Source organism: Panicum virgatum, chromosome 2K (genome assembly GCF_016808335.1).
Source record: "Panicum virgatum strain AP13 chromosome 2K, P.virgatum_v5, whole genome shotgun sequence".
Classification (NCBI taxonomy): domain Eukaryota; kingdom Viridiplantae; phylum Streptophyta; class Magnoliopsida; order Poales; family Poaceae; genus Panicum; species Panicum virgatum.
The window spans coordinates 7,967,109-7,984,658 of NC_053137.1; the positions used below are offsets into that span (position 1 = coordinate 7,967,109).

Below are 17,550 nucleotides of genomic sequence, written 5' to 3' on the forward strand. Positions count from 1 at the left end.
TTCTCGGTTGGGAAACTGGGACAACAAGGGTTTCCCAACCGGGACAAATTAGCGTTTCTGTAGTAGTGATGGCATGCTGCTATCTGGGTAGACAAGTCTCTTATATCTTTCTTCCTTTGATTATTACACGTATATTTACCGGATAAGGCCATCCTTCAGTGGACACATCCACTACAACCAGATATTAACAAATTTTACATTGCCTTCAATGGATATATTGATTTACATATATTTATTTATTTAAAAAAGGAAAAAAGGACTACTAGGGTGAGTACTTGGTTGTGTGCAGTTGCAGAGGCTAGATTATTATCATTTATCTAAAAAAATTAGGGTGAGTATGGATGTAAAAAAATACAGTCCGTAAAGATTTAGGAAGATAGATATTTTAAACTTAGAATCCAAATTTTAACAGGTGCAGCGGCTCTATCTTGGACTATTTGGTTAAATAGAAATGATGTGGTTTTTAATAGAACTACTACTAATTCTTTTATGCTCGTTATTTTCAGGAGGACTTATTGGATCCGAAGTTGGTCGCCGCTTTTTAAAGAGGAAAAGAGATGCTTTGAAGAGGGGGATGCAAGAAGTTTGAGACTACCGTTATGGAGCTCTTCAATAATTTTGGTTGGAAGTTTATGAATAGAATGGAGCTTAGGTGTCAGTCCTAGAGTGTTTGAATCTTTCTTCTTTTATATGGTGTATTGGTGTGTGTAGTCGTACCACTTTTGGGTCCTAATATATGGAGGCTTTACACACTCACATGTGAGTGTAGAGTCAGAACTGTTATTTCTTTATTAAAAAAGACAGCCCACCCACCAGGGTGCTACGCGTGCCTGCCAATGCCACACCCTCCTCCATTTCTCTACCAGCAGCTGCCTCTCAGCACCCGAGCCCTATGTAGTTCGCTACACCAACGCAGTGCTTTTTTTTTCTCCTCCAAGCGTGTTGCGTGGCTTTCAAATATCACCCATGCTGAGATATTGGCGACAAAGAAATATAAGAGCCCCTCGTTCATGTAGCGTGCTTTCATTGGGCTCGGGTCGGTGATGGGTCTCCTGATGAAAGAAGAAGAAGCAGAGAAGAACATAGTGAGTACCGCCAAATGTTAACATGCTGTATCTCTCTTGCATCGTTCTTGCTATTTGTCATCTGCTAAGTGGTTAAATTTCTATTGGGGATTCGTAGTATCACTACCGGAATCCGCGTCTTTGCCGTGAGCCACATGCTCACGGCAAAGACCCCTTTCCTCTCGGCACAGCGTTTGCTGAGAGCAAGCACTCGGTAAAGTGCTCTCAGCAAAATCTGGCCGGCAAACAGCTGTTTGCCAAGAGCCGCCCCCCCGGCCCCACGGCACACGTGTGCCATCAGCTGCGATGGCTCTCGGCAAAGTATTTTGAAAAAAATAAAAAAAAAAGCCAAATCCACCGGAAGCGGCAGGGCATCGCGGGTCCACCGGCCGGCCGCCGTGGCCCTCCGCCACCGGACCTCTGCCGCTGCCGCCACCACCACCAGCACCAGCATCGCCACCACCACCGCCACCACCAGGTCATCACCGCCGCCGCCGCCACCAGCACCACCACGGCCGGATCCAGAAAATGGAGCCCCGCCAGATCTAGATGCCGCAGGAGAGAGAGAGGGGGGGGGTGGGGAGAAGCTTGCTGCCGGAGATTGCCGCTGCTGGATCCCGCGCGCCTGTGGTGCCTGCCGCCGGAGCCGTCGGAGCCCGCGCGCCCGTGGTGCCGGTTCCCGCGCGCCCGTGCTGCCCGCCGGGGAGTTAGCTCGAGGGCACGCCGGGGGGGGGGAGCTCGAGGGCGCGCTGAGGACGGAGCTCGAGGCCGCCGTAGATCTTGCCTGCCGCCGGCTGGGTCAACCCGCGCTCGCAGTCGAGGTCGCGACGGCGAAGGCGGTCAAGGTCGCGACAGGGAGGGAGCTCCAGGCCGCGCCGGGGGAGGAGCTCCAGGCCGCCGCCCTCAGATCCGCCGCCGTCCGGCCTCGAGCTCCTCCCCCGGCGGCGGATCTGAGGGCGGCGGAGGCCGGACGAGGGAGGACGAGGGAGGACGAGGGAGTGAGGCGGGCGCCGGTTCCGCCGCCACCGCACCTCGCCCCGCCGATGCTCCTCGCCACGAGGTGAGGGACGAGCAGAGGGGGAGGAGGGGGACGGCGCGGTTGTGCCGGCGGAGTACAGGGCGGTGGCGTGGAAGGAGAGGGCCGCGGCGTGGAAGGAGAGACCGAGAGAGAGGAGGGAGGCGGGGTGGGGGAGGGGGGAGGGGGCTTTATAAAGCTAGGGTTGAGTCGGGGAGTGGGCCGGCGGATTTATGGGCCGGCTGGCCCAATAAGGCTTTGCCGTGAGCCCAAGTTTAGGCCCACGGCAAATGGATTTTTTTTTAAAATCCATCAAATACATTTAATTAGTTAAATATAGCATATAACTTCAAAAATTTACCAAATTTTAATATGGAGTAGAACATGTTGTTTGTGGAGAGCATAAAAAATTTTGAATTCAAATTCCAATTTGAATGTTACTTTGCCTACAAATCTAACCGCCTCCTTCTTAAGTTTATGAAACTTCTTTGGAGATGTTTCAATTTGTAAGCAATGTACATGACAAAATGTGCGAAACACATTCAATTTTTTACCATAGCCTTCTTGTATGATATCATGAGATATTGACAAATTTCATGATTTTCAGACTTCATTTGTGTTTTCTAGAATTTTAAAATCTTTCGGACGCGCGTCTTTGATCGTGTTTCCTCGACAAGATGTTCGAAATTTCTTTTGATTTTATGGATAAGGTCTCAAATTTGGCTAAATAACATGAATATCATTTTCCACTCATTTTCTTGTACTATTTAAATCACTTGCAGTTCAAATTTGACTTGACTCAAAAAATTGCTTGAAATGCAATTAATTAGTTAAATATAAAAAACAAATAAAAAATGTACAAAATTTTAACATGGAGTACCACATGCTATATGTAGAGAGTAGAAAATGTTTAGGATATAAAAGATAAATATAGCTATGAGTTGCTTCACAAGTGTCCCTTCTATATTCAATCGAAAAAATAAAACGCATATTTGGATTGAAATTTTTCAAAAACCTTCTTAGTAAAAGTTGTATATCTTTTCAAGATATACAATTTTGATATAATTTTTTTGTTCATCCGAAGTATTATAAAAAAGTTGTGAAAGCTACTTGAGTGGGAGGAGGAAACAAATCTTATTATTTTACCGTCGGCCAAATGAAAACCGTCGGCAAAATTGCTGTTTGCCGAGAGCCAGGACAAAAAGCTCTCGACAAACCCATATTTTGCCGACGGCCAAGAAAAGCTCTCGGCAAACCCATATTTTGCCGACTGTTTTTTATTCGCCGAGAGTTTTCTTGACGGCTCTCGGCAAACCCCCGGGCTCTCGGCAAAGAGGCGATTTCCCGTAGTGTATGTAAGAGCACCAATCATGATCGATGCTCAGTTTTTTATAAGTAGTATTTGAATAGATAAACGGTTATATAATTAGAAGAATGAGACTTTTTTAAAAAAAAGGTTTGAGAAAAGCACTGTAACATGTTCGTTCTCTGAATTTCTGAATGCCCAGACATACACCTCAATTACCTCTACTAGCTCCGTCGCTGTGCAGGCTGAATTTTTGGCGATGGCGTGAGGCATACATTTCTTATACATGGTCCTTATTATTCATTACTGGCACACCAAAACGAAAACATGAAGAGAAACAGTGGCAGAGGAGTAAAACGCGCACTTGATCGAGCGCTCACTAATTCTCTCCAGCCCAGTTCTCCACCACCCCATCTAGTGCAGCCGTGGCAGCACCACCCTCACGGAGACCTTCTGCAGCAGCCATCTTCAGCTCCGCCACCTTCGCCCTCACCGCCGCACCTTTGGCTTCTCCTGCCATCAGCTCCCTCACCGCTGCCGCGATCGTCTCCTTCTCCTTCATCTCAGGCAGCCGTATCGCCGCCCCAACCCCCTCCGACAGCATCACCGCATTCAGCCGCTGCTCGGCGTACAGCGGCCACTCCACCATCGGCACGCCGTGCACGAGGCTCTCCAATGTAGAGTTCCAACCGCAGTGCGTCAGGAATCCTCCCGTGGCCTCGTGGGACAGCACCTCTATTTGGGGAGCCCACGAGGGTACCACGAGCCCCATGTCCTTTGTCCTCTCGACGAACCCTTCGGGCAGGTACGCGAAGGGATCCTTCTTGGTCTCGGAGTCGTAGTAGTTGCTGCTCAACGAACCCTCGTCACTGGGGCTCCGCACCACCCACAGGAAGCGCTGTTCGCTGATCTCTAGCCCGAGCGTGAGCCCACGCATCTGCTCCGCCGGCAGAGCGCCGCCGGAGCCGAACGAGATGAAGATGACTGACTTGGGTGGCTGACGGTCGAGCCACTCGAGGCTTGCCGGGCGAGGTGGTTGAGGCGCCGTGTCGCTGGCATCACTGGTGCTATCAGCTTTAAGGATCAGTGGGCCTACAGGATATACCGGCGGCCGGCCGGGCTTCGGCTGGCGGATCACCGTGGCGACCTCCGGCTCGACAGCGTCGAAGGAGTTCACGAGGATGTCATGGGCATCAAGGAAGCGCTCGGCGAGGTGGACCATCACACCAAAGGCCGGACTAGACCTGTCCTGGAGTGGCGAGAGCACGTCTGGCCCCGGGATCGGCACGCACCCCGGCAGCCGCACTGGCTCGGTGAGGTCTCGGAACTCGCCGGGGATGGAGACGACGAGCTCGGGGGGGGGGGGGGGGGGGGGGGGGAGCATAAGTGCATGGAGGCTGCCGGGGAAGAAGAGGCACCTCCTCCCCACCCCGGCGTCGCGCGCGGCGTCGAAGGCGTCGATGCCGAAGAGGTCGGTGACGAACGCCACGAGCCGCGTGGTCCGCTTCAGCTCCGCGAGGATGGTGGCGAGTGCCGGGAGGGAGCGCGTGCCCTCGACGGACATGCGCGTCTCGACGAGGGCGTCGTGTGGAAGGTCGGAGAGGTCGGCGGGCGGGAGCGTCTCGTGGGAGACGGAGGGCGGGAGGGTGGCGAGGAAGGCGCGCTGCGTGGCGGACGCGGTGGACGCGAAGGTGAGGAGCGTGGCCGTGGCGCCGTGCCGCGCGGCGAGGCGCTTGGCGAGCTCCGCCAGCGGGATCAGGTGGCCCATCCCCGGCGTCGCCAGCATCGCCACGTGCGGAGGGCCATCCTTCGTCGTCATTGTGCGTTCTTCGGCGGGGGGCGGCGTTGTTGAGAAGTTGTGTAGATGGAGGGTGTCTGCAGTGTTTGGTTTTGTAGGCAACAGCTAGCAGGATGTCAGTGTCGATTAGTGGAGTCGTTGGTGCAGCAATCATGTAAAAGAGGGGGGCTGCTATCTCCCAGGCGAGCGACCCATCAGTCAACAAATCGTTTAATAAACTTCCCAACTGTTTTCTGTGCGCTCGAGGTGTCGACATCCCGTCTCCGCAATTCGATCAGGGGACCTACGGCGGCGACGGACAGGCCAGGTAAGGTATAGGCCGCCCGGCGGCTTGTGCCGAAGCTTCCATCGTGCACAAACTTAGGCCCTGTTTAGTTTCATGGGCTGTAAACACAAAAAAAATTTGTGAGGGAATCTTACTAATTTGAAGTACTAAATGAAGTCTATTTATAAAATTTTTTACACAGATGAGTTGTAAATCGTGAGACGAATCTAATAATGCTAATTAATTCATGATTAATTAATAATTAGCGGATGGTTACTGTAGCATCATTGTTGCAAATCATGGATTAAGTAGGCTGCTTAGATTCGTCTCGTGATTTACAGCCCATCCATACAAAAAGTTTTGTAAATAGACTTCATTTAGTACTTCAAATTAGCAAGATTCCTTCGCAAAATTTTGCGTTTTTGCGTTTACGAGATGAGAACTAAACAAGGCCTTAATAACTTTATTTACTGCACATCCACTCAGGTCCAAACGTGGTCGAGGCGGGCGGGTGACATCCAAAGGAGAATCATTCAATATCTGCCGCCTTTGCTTTTGTTTGGCATTTGGAGTTAGATATTGAGAAATTTTGTCTCTAGCTCACATTCATTTTGTTTTCTGCTGGCTCTATCTCACATTAAAATGGCTCTGGCCTGACAACGTACAAGATCTACTTGCACCATTCTAGGCCACTCGGTCACACAATGGGCTTCAACACGCGCTTGGACTTTGGGCTGGTATCCTGATGGCCCAACATTAGGTCTAACATTGCCCTCCTCTAGAAAATCGACTTGACCCCAAATCGGCTGACGAGGACAAGACTTTCATGCATACAACCATATTTGAAGGATAAAATGAAGGCCGAGAAGATTAACATTGGTTTTTCGAAGACGAGAAGGAGGCCCTAAGCTTATCCGATTTCAGTCGTGGAGGCCCAAACCAAGTTGGAGTCCGCCTGGTATCCAGGACTAGCATGCAAAAAAAATGATGCCCAGGCCACAGTCGTGGGGAGTGGCGATGCTCGGCGGTGGCAGTGATGGTGGCGTCAGGCACGATAGAGGAAAAGGATTTTTTTCCCCTCAGCCAACTGATGTGTGGGCCTCGTAACAAAGTCAAACAGCGCAGACTGACAGAATGGCACAAAAAGGATGAAAAATTATAAACAATGGCATAGAGGGGATGTTGTAATTTTCGATGGCACAGAAGGAATCACTCATATTTTCCAGTGGCACAGAATGAATTTGCTCAACGATAACTTGGGATGACGTTAGTGTTTGTCAATCACTAATTATCAAATGAGACAATTCCTTATTTGGCCCTGAAAAACTTAGTCATTCCTTTCTTGGCCCTGAAAAAGTTTTCGTTCCTTATTTGACACTGACTTGAACTTTTGGTTGCTTAATCGACACTACCGTCCATTCCGTCAGTTAACTCGCGTGAACAGTAACTCGTGAATAGTAACCCGTGCGTTCACTTAACAAAACGTCATCCAAATCACCTCTAAATTCATGCAAATTTTTGTAGTGATACAAAAGATAGAGATGAACTCATTTTATGCAAAAAATCATATATATAATTTAAAATATTAAAACTAAAATTCACCAAATACTCTACTTTCAAAGACCATGTGAATTTTTAGAGCATAAATTTTCTTTCAAAAAATTACGTAAAAATATCCAATAATCTTATCACATGATGAAGTAATCTACAAAATTATTACTCATAGCATTTTACATAGATAAATATTTAAGTGGTTTAAAACAATAATATTACATAATAAATAAATATTTAAATTTGTAAACTAATATGGATAATAATTTAATAAATTACTTCATCATGTTTTAGGATTATTGGATATTTTTACGTAATTTTTTGAAAGAAAATTTATGCTCTAAAAATTCACATGGTCTTTAAAAGTAGCATATTTTGGTGAATTTTAGTTTCAATATTTTAAATTATATATATGATTTTTTGCATAAAATGAGTTCATCTCTATCTTTTGTATCACTATAAAAATTTGCATGAATTTTAGAGGTGATTTGGATGACGTTTTCTTAAGCGAACGCACGGGTTACTATTCACGAGTTCCTGTTCACGCGGGTTAACTGACGGAATGGACGGTAGTGTCGAATAAGGAACCAAAAGTTCAAGTCAGTGTCAAATAAGGAACAAAAACTTTTTCAGGGCCAAGAAAGGAATGACTAAGTTTTTCACGGCCAAATAAGGAATTGTCTCTTATCAAATTGTGACCAAAGATTTATGGAGGTGAAATGCACGTCGTTTAGGTGGGTTGTGTCGTGCTACATCCCAGATACCTGCAAGGAAGGAATAAAGCGGACTACTACTAGAATTCTCCTGTACTCTTAGTAGGACTCATACCGTGTAATCCTATTGAGACTCCTACATTGTAACCGACTAGTAACCCACCCTCTGGACTATATAAAGGAGGGCCGGTGTACTTAGATTGGCGGAAGCCCCTCAAGGGACAACACCCAAGTGCAGGACACAATATACAACACTCCAAACAGGACGTAGCGTATTACGCTACTCTAGCTGCCCAAACTTGTATAAATCCGTGTCTTGTGTCCTCGCGTTCATCTTCAAGTTCCAGATCTGACGATCGTCCACTATCTACTCCCTCTGACGGGTACCCCCTCTAGAGGTTGCCGGATATACAACTCTGACAGGTTAATCCTGAATGAAATGTTAGAACTATAAAAGTTATGTAAAAGCTGGTGATGATGAATGAAAAGGCTAAAGAGAAAGCACGGTCGTGAAAAGAAGCATGTACAACGGCTAAGAGGTGGCCCGCGGGGGCCAGCCTCCACGCCCATGTCGGCATGCCTGGAGGTGGCGGCGGTCGGCTGCCTGACCCGATGGTGTCGTGCCCCATGTGCTAGCAGCCTAGCGACCACACGCCCACGCGCTTGGGGCCAGCGGCCCCACGGCCTCCTCCCCATGCCTTGCCTGCTCGCGGTGGCTAAGAGTGAGAAAGAAGAGATAAGCTAGAGAGAGAAACTGAGGGTGCGTTTGGCACAGCTCCGGAAAGCAGCTCCAGGAGCAGTTTTCCAATAAGTTGTGCGAAACGGTGCTAGAAAACAGCTCCTGGAGAGGATCCACTGTGATATCCACTCTCTGGAGCGTTTCAGTGGAGACGGAGCCGAAAGTACCCGCTCCCCGCAGCTCTGTCTTGTGCACGCGGCCTCGAGCCCCGATTTGCCCCCTTCAACTCGGGCGCAGGGGAACAGAGAGGGCGCCGTGAGGGGCGCCGCCAGCGGACGGCGCAGGGAGGTGGAGGCATGCGGCGGGGCTGGACGTGGAGGCCGACGAACGACGCGGGTAGGTGGACGGAGACGGCCGACGGCGGTGAGAAGCGGCCGCCGCATCCGCGCAGGGGAGGGCGCCGGCGAGCGCAGGCCCACGCGCGGGAGGGAGCCGGCGGCTGGAGGAGGCGATGGGGATGGTCGATGGCAGAGGAGATGCGGCCAGCACCTAGAGGTGCGGGCGAGGCCTGTCGAATGCGCCGAGGGCCTGTAGGCTGGTGGCTGGGGGGTGGTGGAGCACAGGCCAGCGGCGGGCGCTGGGAGCTGGAGGTTGAAGGCGGGGGTCTCGTGGTGAATTGGGAAGCTCCCGTGAATGGATAAGTGGGAAGGAAAGAGAAGGAAAAAAATAAAAAGGGAAGGGAAAAAGAAAAATAATAAGAAGGAAAAAGAAAAAGGAAAATAAAATAAGAAAAGAGAATAAAAAAAAAGGGAGGTGTAATATGGACATTTCATCCTTTTATCCATATTACACAGCCAGGAGAAACTATTTTGCCAAATATTTTCTTAAAACAGTTTTAGCTCCACAAGAGTAGCTGCTCCACCAGCACAGCCACAGCTGTCCCAAACGCACCCTGAGAGAAGAGATAAGGAAAGGGTGGGGAGATTGGTGCTAGATGGTGAGAGGCAGACGCCGGGTAGATGTTTAGTACTGGGTGCGACTTCACTTGGAATTAAAGATTGCAAATTAGTACCGGGTAAAGACCCCATTCGGTATTAAAAGTCTTCATTCACATTAGTACCGGGTGAAAGCTCCAACCGATACTATAATTGGCAATCTTTAGTATCGGGCCGGATGAAATCTCCAACCAGTAAAGGGCTCGGAGTCAATGATCTCAGGAACCAACTTTTGGATCCGGTACCACATTAGTACATGCGGTCAAAATGTAACTGGTACAACGAGAACGGAAGGTTATTTTTCAAGTAGACGAAAGGTTATTTTTCAAGTAGCGCTTGCTGCTTTTCACCGCAAAAGCGTGTTGGTTATCCGTTGCGTTCTCTGGTCTGTTTGCGACCTGAGTGTTCAGCTCCATATGGTGTGCGACCGATCTTTGCGTCAGCATAACCTGAGATGCTAAACGGTGCTCTTCACCGCAACGACGAACTTGTCGAGCTGTTGCGGGGGCAGTGGCAGCCGTGACTGTGGCAGCTGAGGTCGCCATGGCAAGCAGGGGGCGGCTGCGGCTGCAGCGGTGCAGCCACGGCCACGGCTGCGACAAATTATAAATAATTCTTCCATCTCAAATTATAAAGCATTCTAATTTTTTTAAAGTCAAAACATTTTAATTTAATTAGATTTTTATAGTAAAAATAATATCTATTTATAATATTGAATAAGTTTTACTATATTTTTTAATTATATTTTTATAGTATATCTATTTGATATCATAAATCTTTATAATCATATCTATAATTTTGATCAAATTTGAAATGATTTGTTTTTTAAAAAAAAATTAAAATGATTTATAGTTTTGAACGGAGGGAGTAGGTCCTTAGCCTATGCATTTTGGCCCTTTGGCAAGATGGCATGGACATAACACAAAGTTGGAGAGGCGTATATATCAAACCAACAACTGCTGTCGCATAATCATCGCGATCTCTAGAAACATTATTTTTCGAGCAAGAAATAACATGAAGATATTGGCGACAAGTACGCAGTAAAAAGGAAAAACAAATTGCACACGATATGAGAACGATGACAACCCCTGTCCGTCTGCTTTTTGGAAGGCAAAGGCTGGGAAATGTCTTTTGAAGCGTCGACCCAAGCCATGAAGAATCTTAAACAACAATTGGAGTTTATTAAACAATAAAGCTCTAATTTTCAGATGTATAATAAACTCCAAGTGCATTGATCGCTTCCCCAGCACGTGCATAAAATCCTGCGATGCTTTTATTGGATTCTGGAGGCTGGCTGCAGAAAGGGGTACCATTAGTTGTTCCAAAGGGCCCATATGTTGTGAGGTTGCTGACCAAAGTAAGTGATGTAACAACGGTGTCTTCTCCAACTGTACTAGCTGTTCCAAGAACTTGCTTTATAATCTCGGATGGAGCAAGCATAATCTGCAAGAGGGAGCAAATCATCACCAGGGATTAAACGACTATAATAAAGACACTTACTATCTACTCACTCCGTTTCAAATTACTTGTTACTGTTGATTTTTTATCACAACATTTGACCATTCGTCTTATTAAAAAAATTATGCATATATCGTTTGTTTTGTTTGTGACTTACTTCATCATCAAAGGAAAAATGTATTTTAAGTATAACGTGACGTTTTGCATATTTGAATCAATTTTTGAATAAAACAAATGGTCTAACATTATGATCAAAAGTCAACAGTGATAATTAATTTGAAACGGAAGGAGTACTCTTGATTCAACACACTTCTTCTCTAGTGTTTGGGTCTAGATAATTATACTGTTGTTAGTGTAGGATCAGGCTAATACGGAAAAACTTATTCTATAATCACCTGCGTTTACGATAATTTTTATACTAATCTACAATAAAGTAAATACATATTTACGATACTTATGTTACTATAACTCATAGGGTATTTATGTTAACGTTATAATATATCACTTAGTAAAGAGTTACTATTATTTCATAAATTAGTGTATGTATGTATAAATAAATAAAAACTTGAAACGCAGGAATTTCTTATGAATCGTATAGGAATTTCACATGAATCAGTTCACCTTTTGTTGGAAAAACGCAGGAACAGAAAAAAAATCTTGCGTTCCAAAGGGGCTAAGGGCAAGTACAACAGTGCAGATAGCTGCTATCTTTTTGTCACAAACAGACAGCTGAACAGACAGCTTGTACAATGTGTTGTCTGTTTGGTTATCTGCAGAATAATTAATTCATCCTTTAGCACACAAAATCATGGTGATCTAGTGCATATTTGATCTTTGTAGCCATTTTGTTATATACACGAGACAACGCACAATACATTCAAATAATTCGAGCTCTGCTGTTAGAGGCCAAATTTGAGGATGTGCTTGAAAGGAAAAATGTAGCCAAATGTCAGGTCTACAACTTTTATGTTGAGCGTTTTTTATGTTTACATGTGAAATTTGGAGATCCAAGGGCTGCAAGTTTCGGGTTCAGAGAGAGTGCAACTCAAATTCAGAAAATGCAGACTAAGTCCGACGTGTTCAGAGCCCTGTTTGAGCAAGATATAGGTTGAATTAAGCCATGTGTCTGTAACAGAAATTGAAGAGGAATATGAATTCTACAAATTTTCTATTGGCCGATTTCAATGTTCATACACAAATTTGGAGATCTTTGGGCCTGAAGTCACGGGTTCAGAAAAGAAAGGAGCAGAACACAACAGAAAACGGGGCAGCTCGAGCTTATCCATGGCCGGCATCGTCAGTCGGTTCCCGTGTAAATTCAAAGCACTCCACGCATCCTACATGCAGGAGGACAGCACACCAAGCACTAGCATGAGGTGGCCAATCCTGGGGCGGTGCGAATTCAAATAAAAACCACCGTGAGACAGTCATCTTCAACCTCCCGTCATTCTCTGCCTTTGCACGAGCTGTCTTCTCCGGTGAAATTGGTCGTGGTTGCATGCCCTCCTTTAAATTCCTTGAACACACAGCCTCACCACACCATTAGCGACCCGTTTGAGTTATTCCCGAGTTGAATCCACGATGGGAGCACCAAATTCCGATCATCTTCTTTCTCAGTCTGCCGCTATTCAAAAAAGGGCAGTTCCGCCACAAGCAAGCAGGCCATCAGAATTGACCTCCTAGAGACGAAATTCCCCCAGCGCGCAGTGGATTCGAACTTCCAGCGTCTCCCCGCAGCAGCTCCTACAACGGGCTCTGAGTGGTCGCTCCGGCCTCGGAGCACGCGCTTCGCTCGTAGAGGAACGAGACGACGAGGGCGCGTTTACTGCAGTAGCGGAGGGGGCTTTCTGCAAAATTTCATTGCATGTCTACGGGTCTCGACGACCTTGAACCGACGTTCAGTGCACAGTTTCATGATCCAGTTATCGAGATTAAAAACTAGGTAACTGTGCTAGTAGAGTTTTATAGGATGGAACTCCCCTTACATCCCATGAAACTCTCTCGTTCTCTCTCGTCGCTACGTCAACAAAATTGATGATATTTAATGTCGTGAAACTCTACATGAAACTCCTATTGAGACTGGCCTGAACTACCTGCCACAACAAACAATACACAAACTACAATGAATAAAAAAATCACTCACCGTCCTTGTAAGTGCGCCGTGAGAACCCCATGGTCCAGCAGTTTTCTTCTCACCAGCTTTGTTAGTGTAGGAAAACTCAATACAGTTGATCACGTCACCATATCCAACTGTCACGGTTTGAAGACACCTGGGTGGCTCCGCCTCCGGGATGTCAAAAGCTGCTCCTGCCTCCCTATCCCACCAAGGGCCCATCTTTGTCTGTCCATAGGAGATAGATGCAACATTTAATAATATCATAAAAACCTCATAATTCGTTGCTCCTCGTTTCAAAACAAAAACGTTGCTCCAGGCAAATAAGGTAATTAAATTACTCCCTGAAACCTCATTTATAAGGCGCATAAACTTTGAAAAGAAATAGAGGGAGTAAATGACACAAGGCCAAAATGCATCTCACGTTTTCAGGGATACATAAACAGAAAACTCGGATACGAAGGTCCCAGATACGCCCAGTAGCAGGAGTATGTGTCTGGATTACTTTGGCAGTGACAGCACCATTCGCATAGGCAAACTCTCCAGTTCCTCCCACGATAGCCCATTCAGCATCATTTTCGTATGCGAAATCTCCAAGCATCTTAAGGCTGGACCCCTTAAACCTAATTAATTGATTGATTAATAATTAACTAATCAGCGTAGCCAAAATATAATCACACAAATTCTCAGCAAATAAAGCGTAATCTACTAGTTCAAAAGGTAATCTTACTATACATAACAAGTCCAAAATAAAATAAAAGAAACCTGGTGTCGGTGAACACTATGCTGTGACAGAATAGCCAGTGGTCGTCGCCCATACCATCACAGACGTGCATGCCTCGGGCACGTCCAACAAGGTTTGCATTAGGGGCAGGACCATCACGTATGGTAAAGTCATCAACAACGATCGAACCAAAACCGCAGTTGACAACAAATTTCTCGTTACCATCGGTTGCTCCAATCCCCCGCTGGGTCATGTATAAGTGGAAGAGATGCTCTTTCTGCCTGATGTCCTGGCTAACGCCACTCCGGTAGTAGGCAGGATTAGTAGAAATTTTGTCTATCTGAGGTTCTAGCTTTTCCAGTTCATTGACAATGCCCTTAACATCAGGCCTCTCATTTCGTTCATCCTTAACACATCTCAATGCTATATCCACACAAGTCTTGAGTTGCAGGATGTCTGATTCTTGTGACAAATATACTTTGGTCCCCTGAAGTTTTTCCTTCCACTTTTCAGTTACCTGCAAAATTGGCAAATGAAATTACAGACAATGATAGGAGCTTGGTGCCTCAGAAAAAAACTAGCTAGCTAGCACAAATAAAACAAACAATAGTAATTTTCCTTACAAACTCAATAAATCTTTCGGGAGGCATTTCATGACAGCGGACGTAGCCTGTATTTCCGGCCAGCATTTTTATAATTATAACCCCTAAACTGAACACGTCAAACTTGTTCGATACGACACCGTCATTTATGTATTCGGGTGGCATGTAACCTCTTCATGGTATCATGGAAAACATCAAAACCAAGGTCAGTTGTTTTAGAGCATTACCAAAACACAAATTGGATTGGGACGACATACTTACTCTGTTCCTCTGGCAGCCCCAGTTCTATGGGTTTTTGTTGAAGCAGCCAGAATGGACAAACCGAGATCTCCAATTTTTGCCGTCTTGTTCTTATCGAGCAATATATTAGCAGGTTTTAAGTCCAAATGGTAAATAGGTTTCCCCTTTGTAGTATGCAAGTGGTTTAAACCTTCACAGATCCCTCTAATAATTTTGAAGCTTGTCCGCCAGTCAAGATCACAAGATTCATCTACATACAATGGAAAAAAGGACAAGCAAACTAATTTTGAACTGCCGAACCATGCATTTGCCATGCATGAAAAGTATTTTCAACGAATACTAGTTTACCTGAAATATGTTTTTCGAGGCTTCCACCTTCCATATATTCGAAGCAGAGGAGTCTTTCGATATGTTCTGCTCGAACTATCCCTCCGTCGTAATTGACATACATATGGTGTGATACATAACAGTAGCCAATTAACCTAACGATATTCTGATGTTGAATCTCCCTAAGGTTAAGGACTTCGTTATCGAACGCCTTATCGTCTAGCCTTCCCACATCCAGGTGAAACTTCTTCACAGCAATCTCTTCCCCATTATACGTGGCCTGTTATTTGTGATCTAGTAGCTAGTTAGATAGGAGTAACATAATACGCGTAGTGATGGTGATCTGTGATTCAACATACCCGGTAAACATCTCCATACCCACCACTGCCAACTTTTTGTGCCTCTGAAAAGTTGTTCGTAATCTTTCGAAGCAACTCGAGTTTATCGACCATGTCGTCACCCACAAGGCTCATCGTGGTTCCTCTTCCTGCTTAATTATTCACTCAAGTTACAGAGGATATGCTTAATTTTCTTGTCGGCGGCCTTCGTCCATAAGGAAATAGAATTAGCAATAGTAACTTTGGTAGTATATACAAACTTTTCACAAAGACGCATCACTAATATAAGTATGGGGAAAGGATGAACGGAAAGTGCTACACTTTCCTCCTTAGACGAGGATCCGAAAGAATATGGAGGCAAGAGCATCTCCAAAAAGTTCCCAATAAAACCTCCCAGTCTACGATTTTTTTGTAAGATTAGGAAAAAAACTAGTTCCAATCTCACCTCCAACTTTTTAGCACTGGAAAAAATTGGAGCTCTCTCCGTCCGCCTATCCTCCTTCGCCTGCTGCTTGCTGGCCGCTGCTGCCTGCTGGTGATGGTCGCTGGTACTGCCGCTGTTGCTGGCCGCTGGTGCCTCCTGCTTGCATACTCCGTGCCGGCTACAACCTACTACATGAATGATCACACAAGTGGAAAACAAAAGCAGTGATGTCACTTGTGGAAAAAATAGATGTCTTTGCTCTCCTACGGAAAAATCTACACTGCCGACAAGAAAGTTTCCGAGGCTGATGTTTTTTAAACATGGACCTAAAATAATGTTGGTTACTTACATGTCCTAGATAATTGTAGGGCACAAAAGCATTGTCAGTTACATCAGACTGCTGCTGTGACAGTGATACGGATGGAGCGTCACCCCAGTATAAAGTCCAATTAGAAGTTTCGAGGAAGAAGAGGCAGATGCCGACGCCTTCTAGCTGGCCAATAGTATTGCATCTCAGTTTTTTTTTCTTCTTTCATCAAAGTATAAAGAGACATGCAGAACGGAAGGATTCATTGCATTGAGTCCGCAAGGCATATTTGTAAGAGATGAAGACTTTGATTTGACTATGACTGAAACGGACTGGGATTCAAGAATCCAACCAAGCCCTCGTACCTCCGTGATAGTCCAGAAGGCTATTACGTGCAAATCCTTTCCTCAGATAGTACAAAATCACACTCACCCAAAACACACGCGAGAGTGTACAAGGAATCACATCACCAAGTCCATAGCATATGCCCATCCATAACTCAAATGCATATATATGGATATATAAGTAATTAAGATGTACTAGCTAGGGGTATGTAGCTAGTCCACAAATGGGTAACAAGCAAAACAAGATAAACAAATTATCAAGGCATGGCCAAAAATCATAGATTAAGCAATCCATCATCATCCAAGTATCATAAACAAAATGCTAGTAACTAAGCATGCATAGGATCTATATAATTGTAAGTGACATAACACATTGCCCCTCATTGTAGAGGTCCTCAGTGTAGTCTGGGTCTTGAGCGTCTTCCTAGTCGTTGCTCAGGTCTGTATAGAACAAGATACAACACAAAAATTAATATAATAGCAATACATCTAGGCAAAAACTCAAAAAACAATCTAGATCTAAAAGATCCAAACAACACCAAACTAGCTACAAACAGCACGGCTTGATTTTACGAGTTTAATGCAACTGGTTTCATATTTTTCTGAGTTTTATGAATTAGTTATGAATTACTTAAGATTAAATGGTTTATTAAACATTTATTTAATAAATTTATTTAAGAAAAGCATTTATTGGGTGACATGTATCAGCCCATGGTTGTTTCATGTGGCAGCTCCAGGGCGTGCCACGTGCCAGTTGACGTCAGCATTGATCCGTTCAATGGCCAACGTTGATTCGGTTAACGGTTGGTGTTGATCCGGTCAACGGTCATGATTGATATGGACAACGGTAAACTGGCTTTAGCTTCTTGGATTAAAGTCACTTATTAAAACCACCTGGTCAGCATTTAATTTATCCGGTCAAGGGTTGGGATTAAAACACACTTGTGATTTGGCTCGCTGGACGAATGCGAACAATTTGGGAAACATAATTATGAAAGGAGACTATCGTGGCGTGACTTCAGTTTTCAAGATGATGGCTGATGAGTACTCCACACGAAAGGAGATGACCGCGACCATAATTGGCGTGATGTCGATTTCCACTATGGCAAGTACTCCAACGAAAGGAGACAGCTACGACCGAGAACGGCGTAGTGCTGGTTTCCACGAACCACAATGGCTCGTAATTTACATAAAAAAAAGCTGGTTACCACTATGGACATGGTGAACATATAGTATCGATCTTGTTGAGTGAGCACCGGAAGGCTGACGACCACACAACTCTCGCCC

At 45.5% G+C, this 17,550-nt stretch overlaps 2 protein-coding genes across 4 annotated transcripts; both read right to left on the reverse strand.

Annotated features, from left to right (window-relative positions):
• Positions 1–3,582: 3,582 nt before the first annotated feature.
• LOC120695021 (hydroquinone glucosyltransferase-like) lies at positions 3,583–5,204 on the reverse strand. Its single transcript, XM_039978348.1, has one exon. The coding sequence runs from the start codon at positions 5,202–5,204 to the stop codon at positions 3,765–3,767; it is 1,440 nt and encodes a 479-aa protein (XP_039834282.1). The 3' UTR covers positions 3,583–3,764.
• Positions 5,205–10,328: 5,124 nt separating this feature from the next.
• Positions 10,329–15,910, reverse strand: LOC120664673 (probable LRR receptor-like serine/threonine-protein kinase RKF3). Of its 3 annotated transcripts, none has more exons than XM_039943981.1 (9): positions 15,634–15,910; positions 15,210–15,340; positions 14,872–15,130; positions 14,545–14,773; positions 14,305–14,455; positions 13,723–14,198; positions 13,382–13,580; positions 12,988–13,185; positions 10,329–10,829 (listed from the first exon to the last, which is right to left on the reverse strand). In XM_039943981.1, exons 2-9 carry the CDS (start codon positions 15,321–15,323, stop codon positions 10,584–10,586), a joined length of 1,872 nt encoding a protein of 623 aa, XP_039799915.1. In that variant the 5' UTR covers positions 15,324–15,340; positions 15,634–15,910; the 3' UTR covers positions 10,329–10,583. The 3 variants fall into 3 exon arrangements, with proteins under 3 accessions (XP_039799915.1, XP_039799898.1, XP_039799907.1); XM_039943964.1 differs by having other exon boundaries at positions 10,347–10,829; positions 15,210–15,337; positions 15,634–15,909; XM_039943973.1 differs by having other exon boundaries at positions 10,347–10,829; positions 15,210–15,393; positions 15,634–15,778.
• Between the last annotated feature and the right edge of the window lie 1,640 nt (positions 15,911–17,550).

Coding starts and splice junctions, on each gene's coding strand:
- LOC120664673 (XM_039943981.1), bottom strand. CDS start 15,323: ATGAGCCTTGTGGGTGACGACATGGTCGATAAACTCGAGTTGCTTCGA. Junction 14,774..14,871: donor CCTCGAAAAACATATTTCAG/GTAAACTAGTAT, acceptor CATTGTATGTAG/ATGAATCTTGTGATCTTGAC. Junction 13,186..13,381: donor GTTTATGTATCCCTGAAAAC/GTGAGATGCATT, acceptor TCCTATGGACAG/ACAAAGATGGGCCCTTGGTG.
- LOC120695021 (XM_039978348.1), bottom strand. CDS start 5,204: ATGACGACGAAGGATGGCCCTCCGCACGTGGCGATGCTGGCGACGCCG.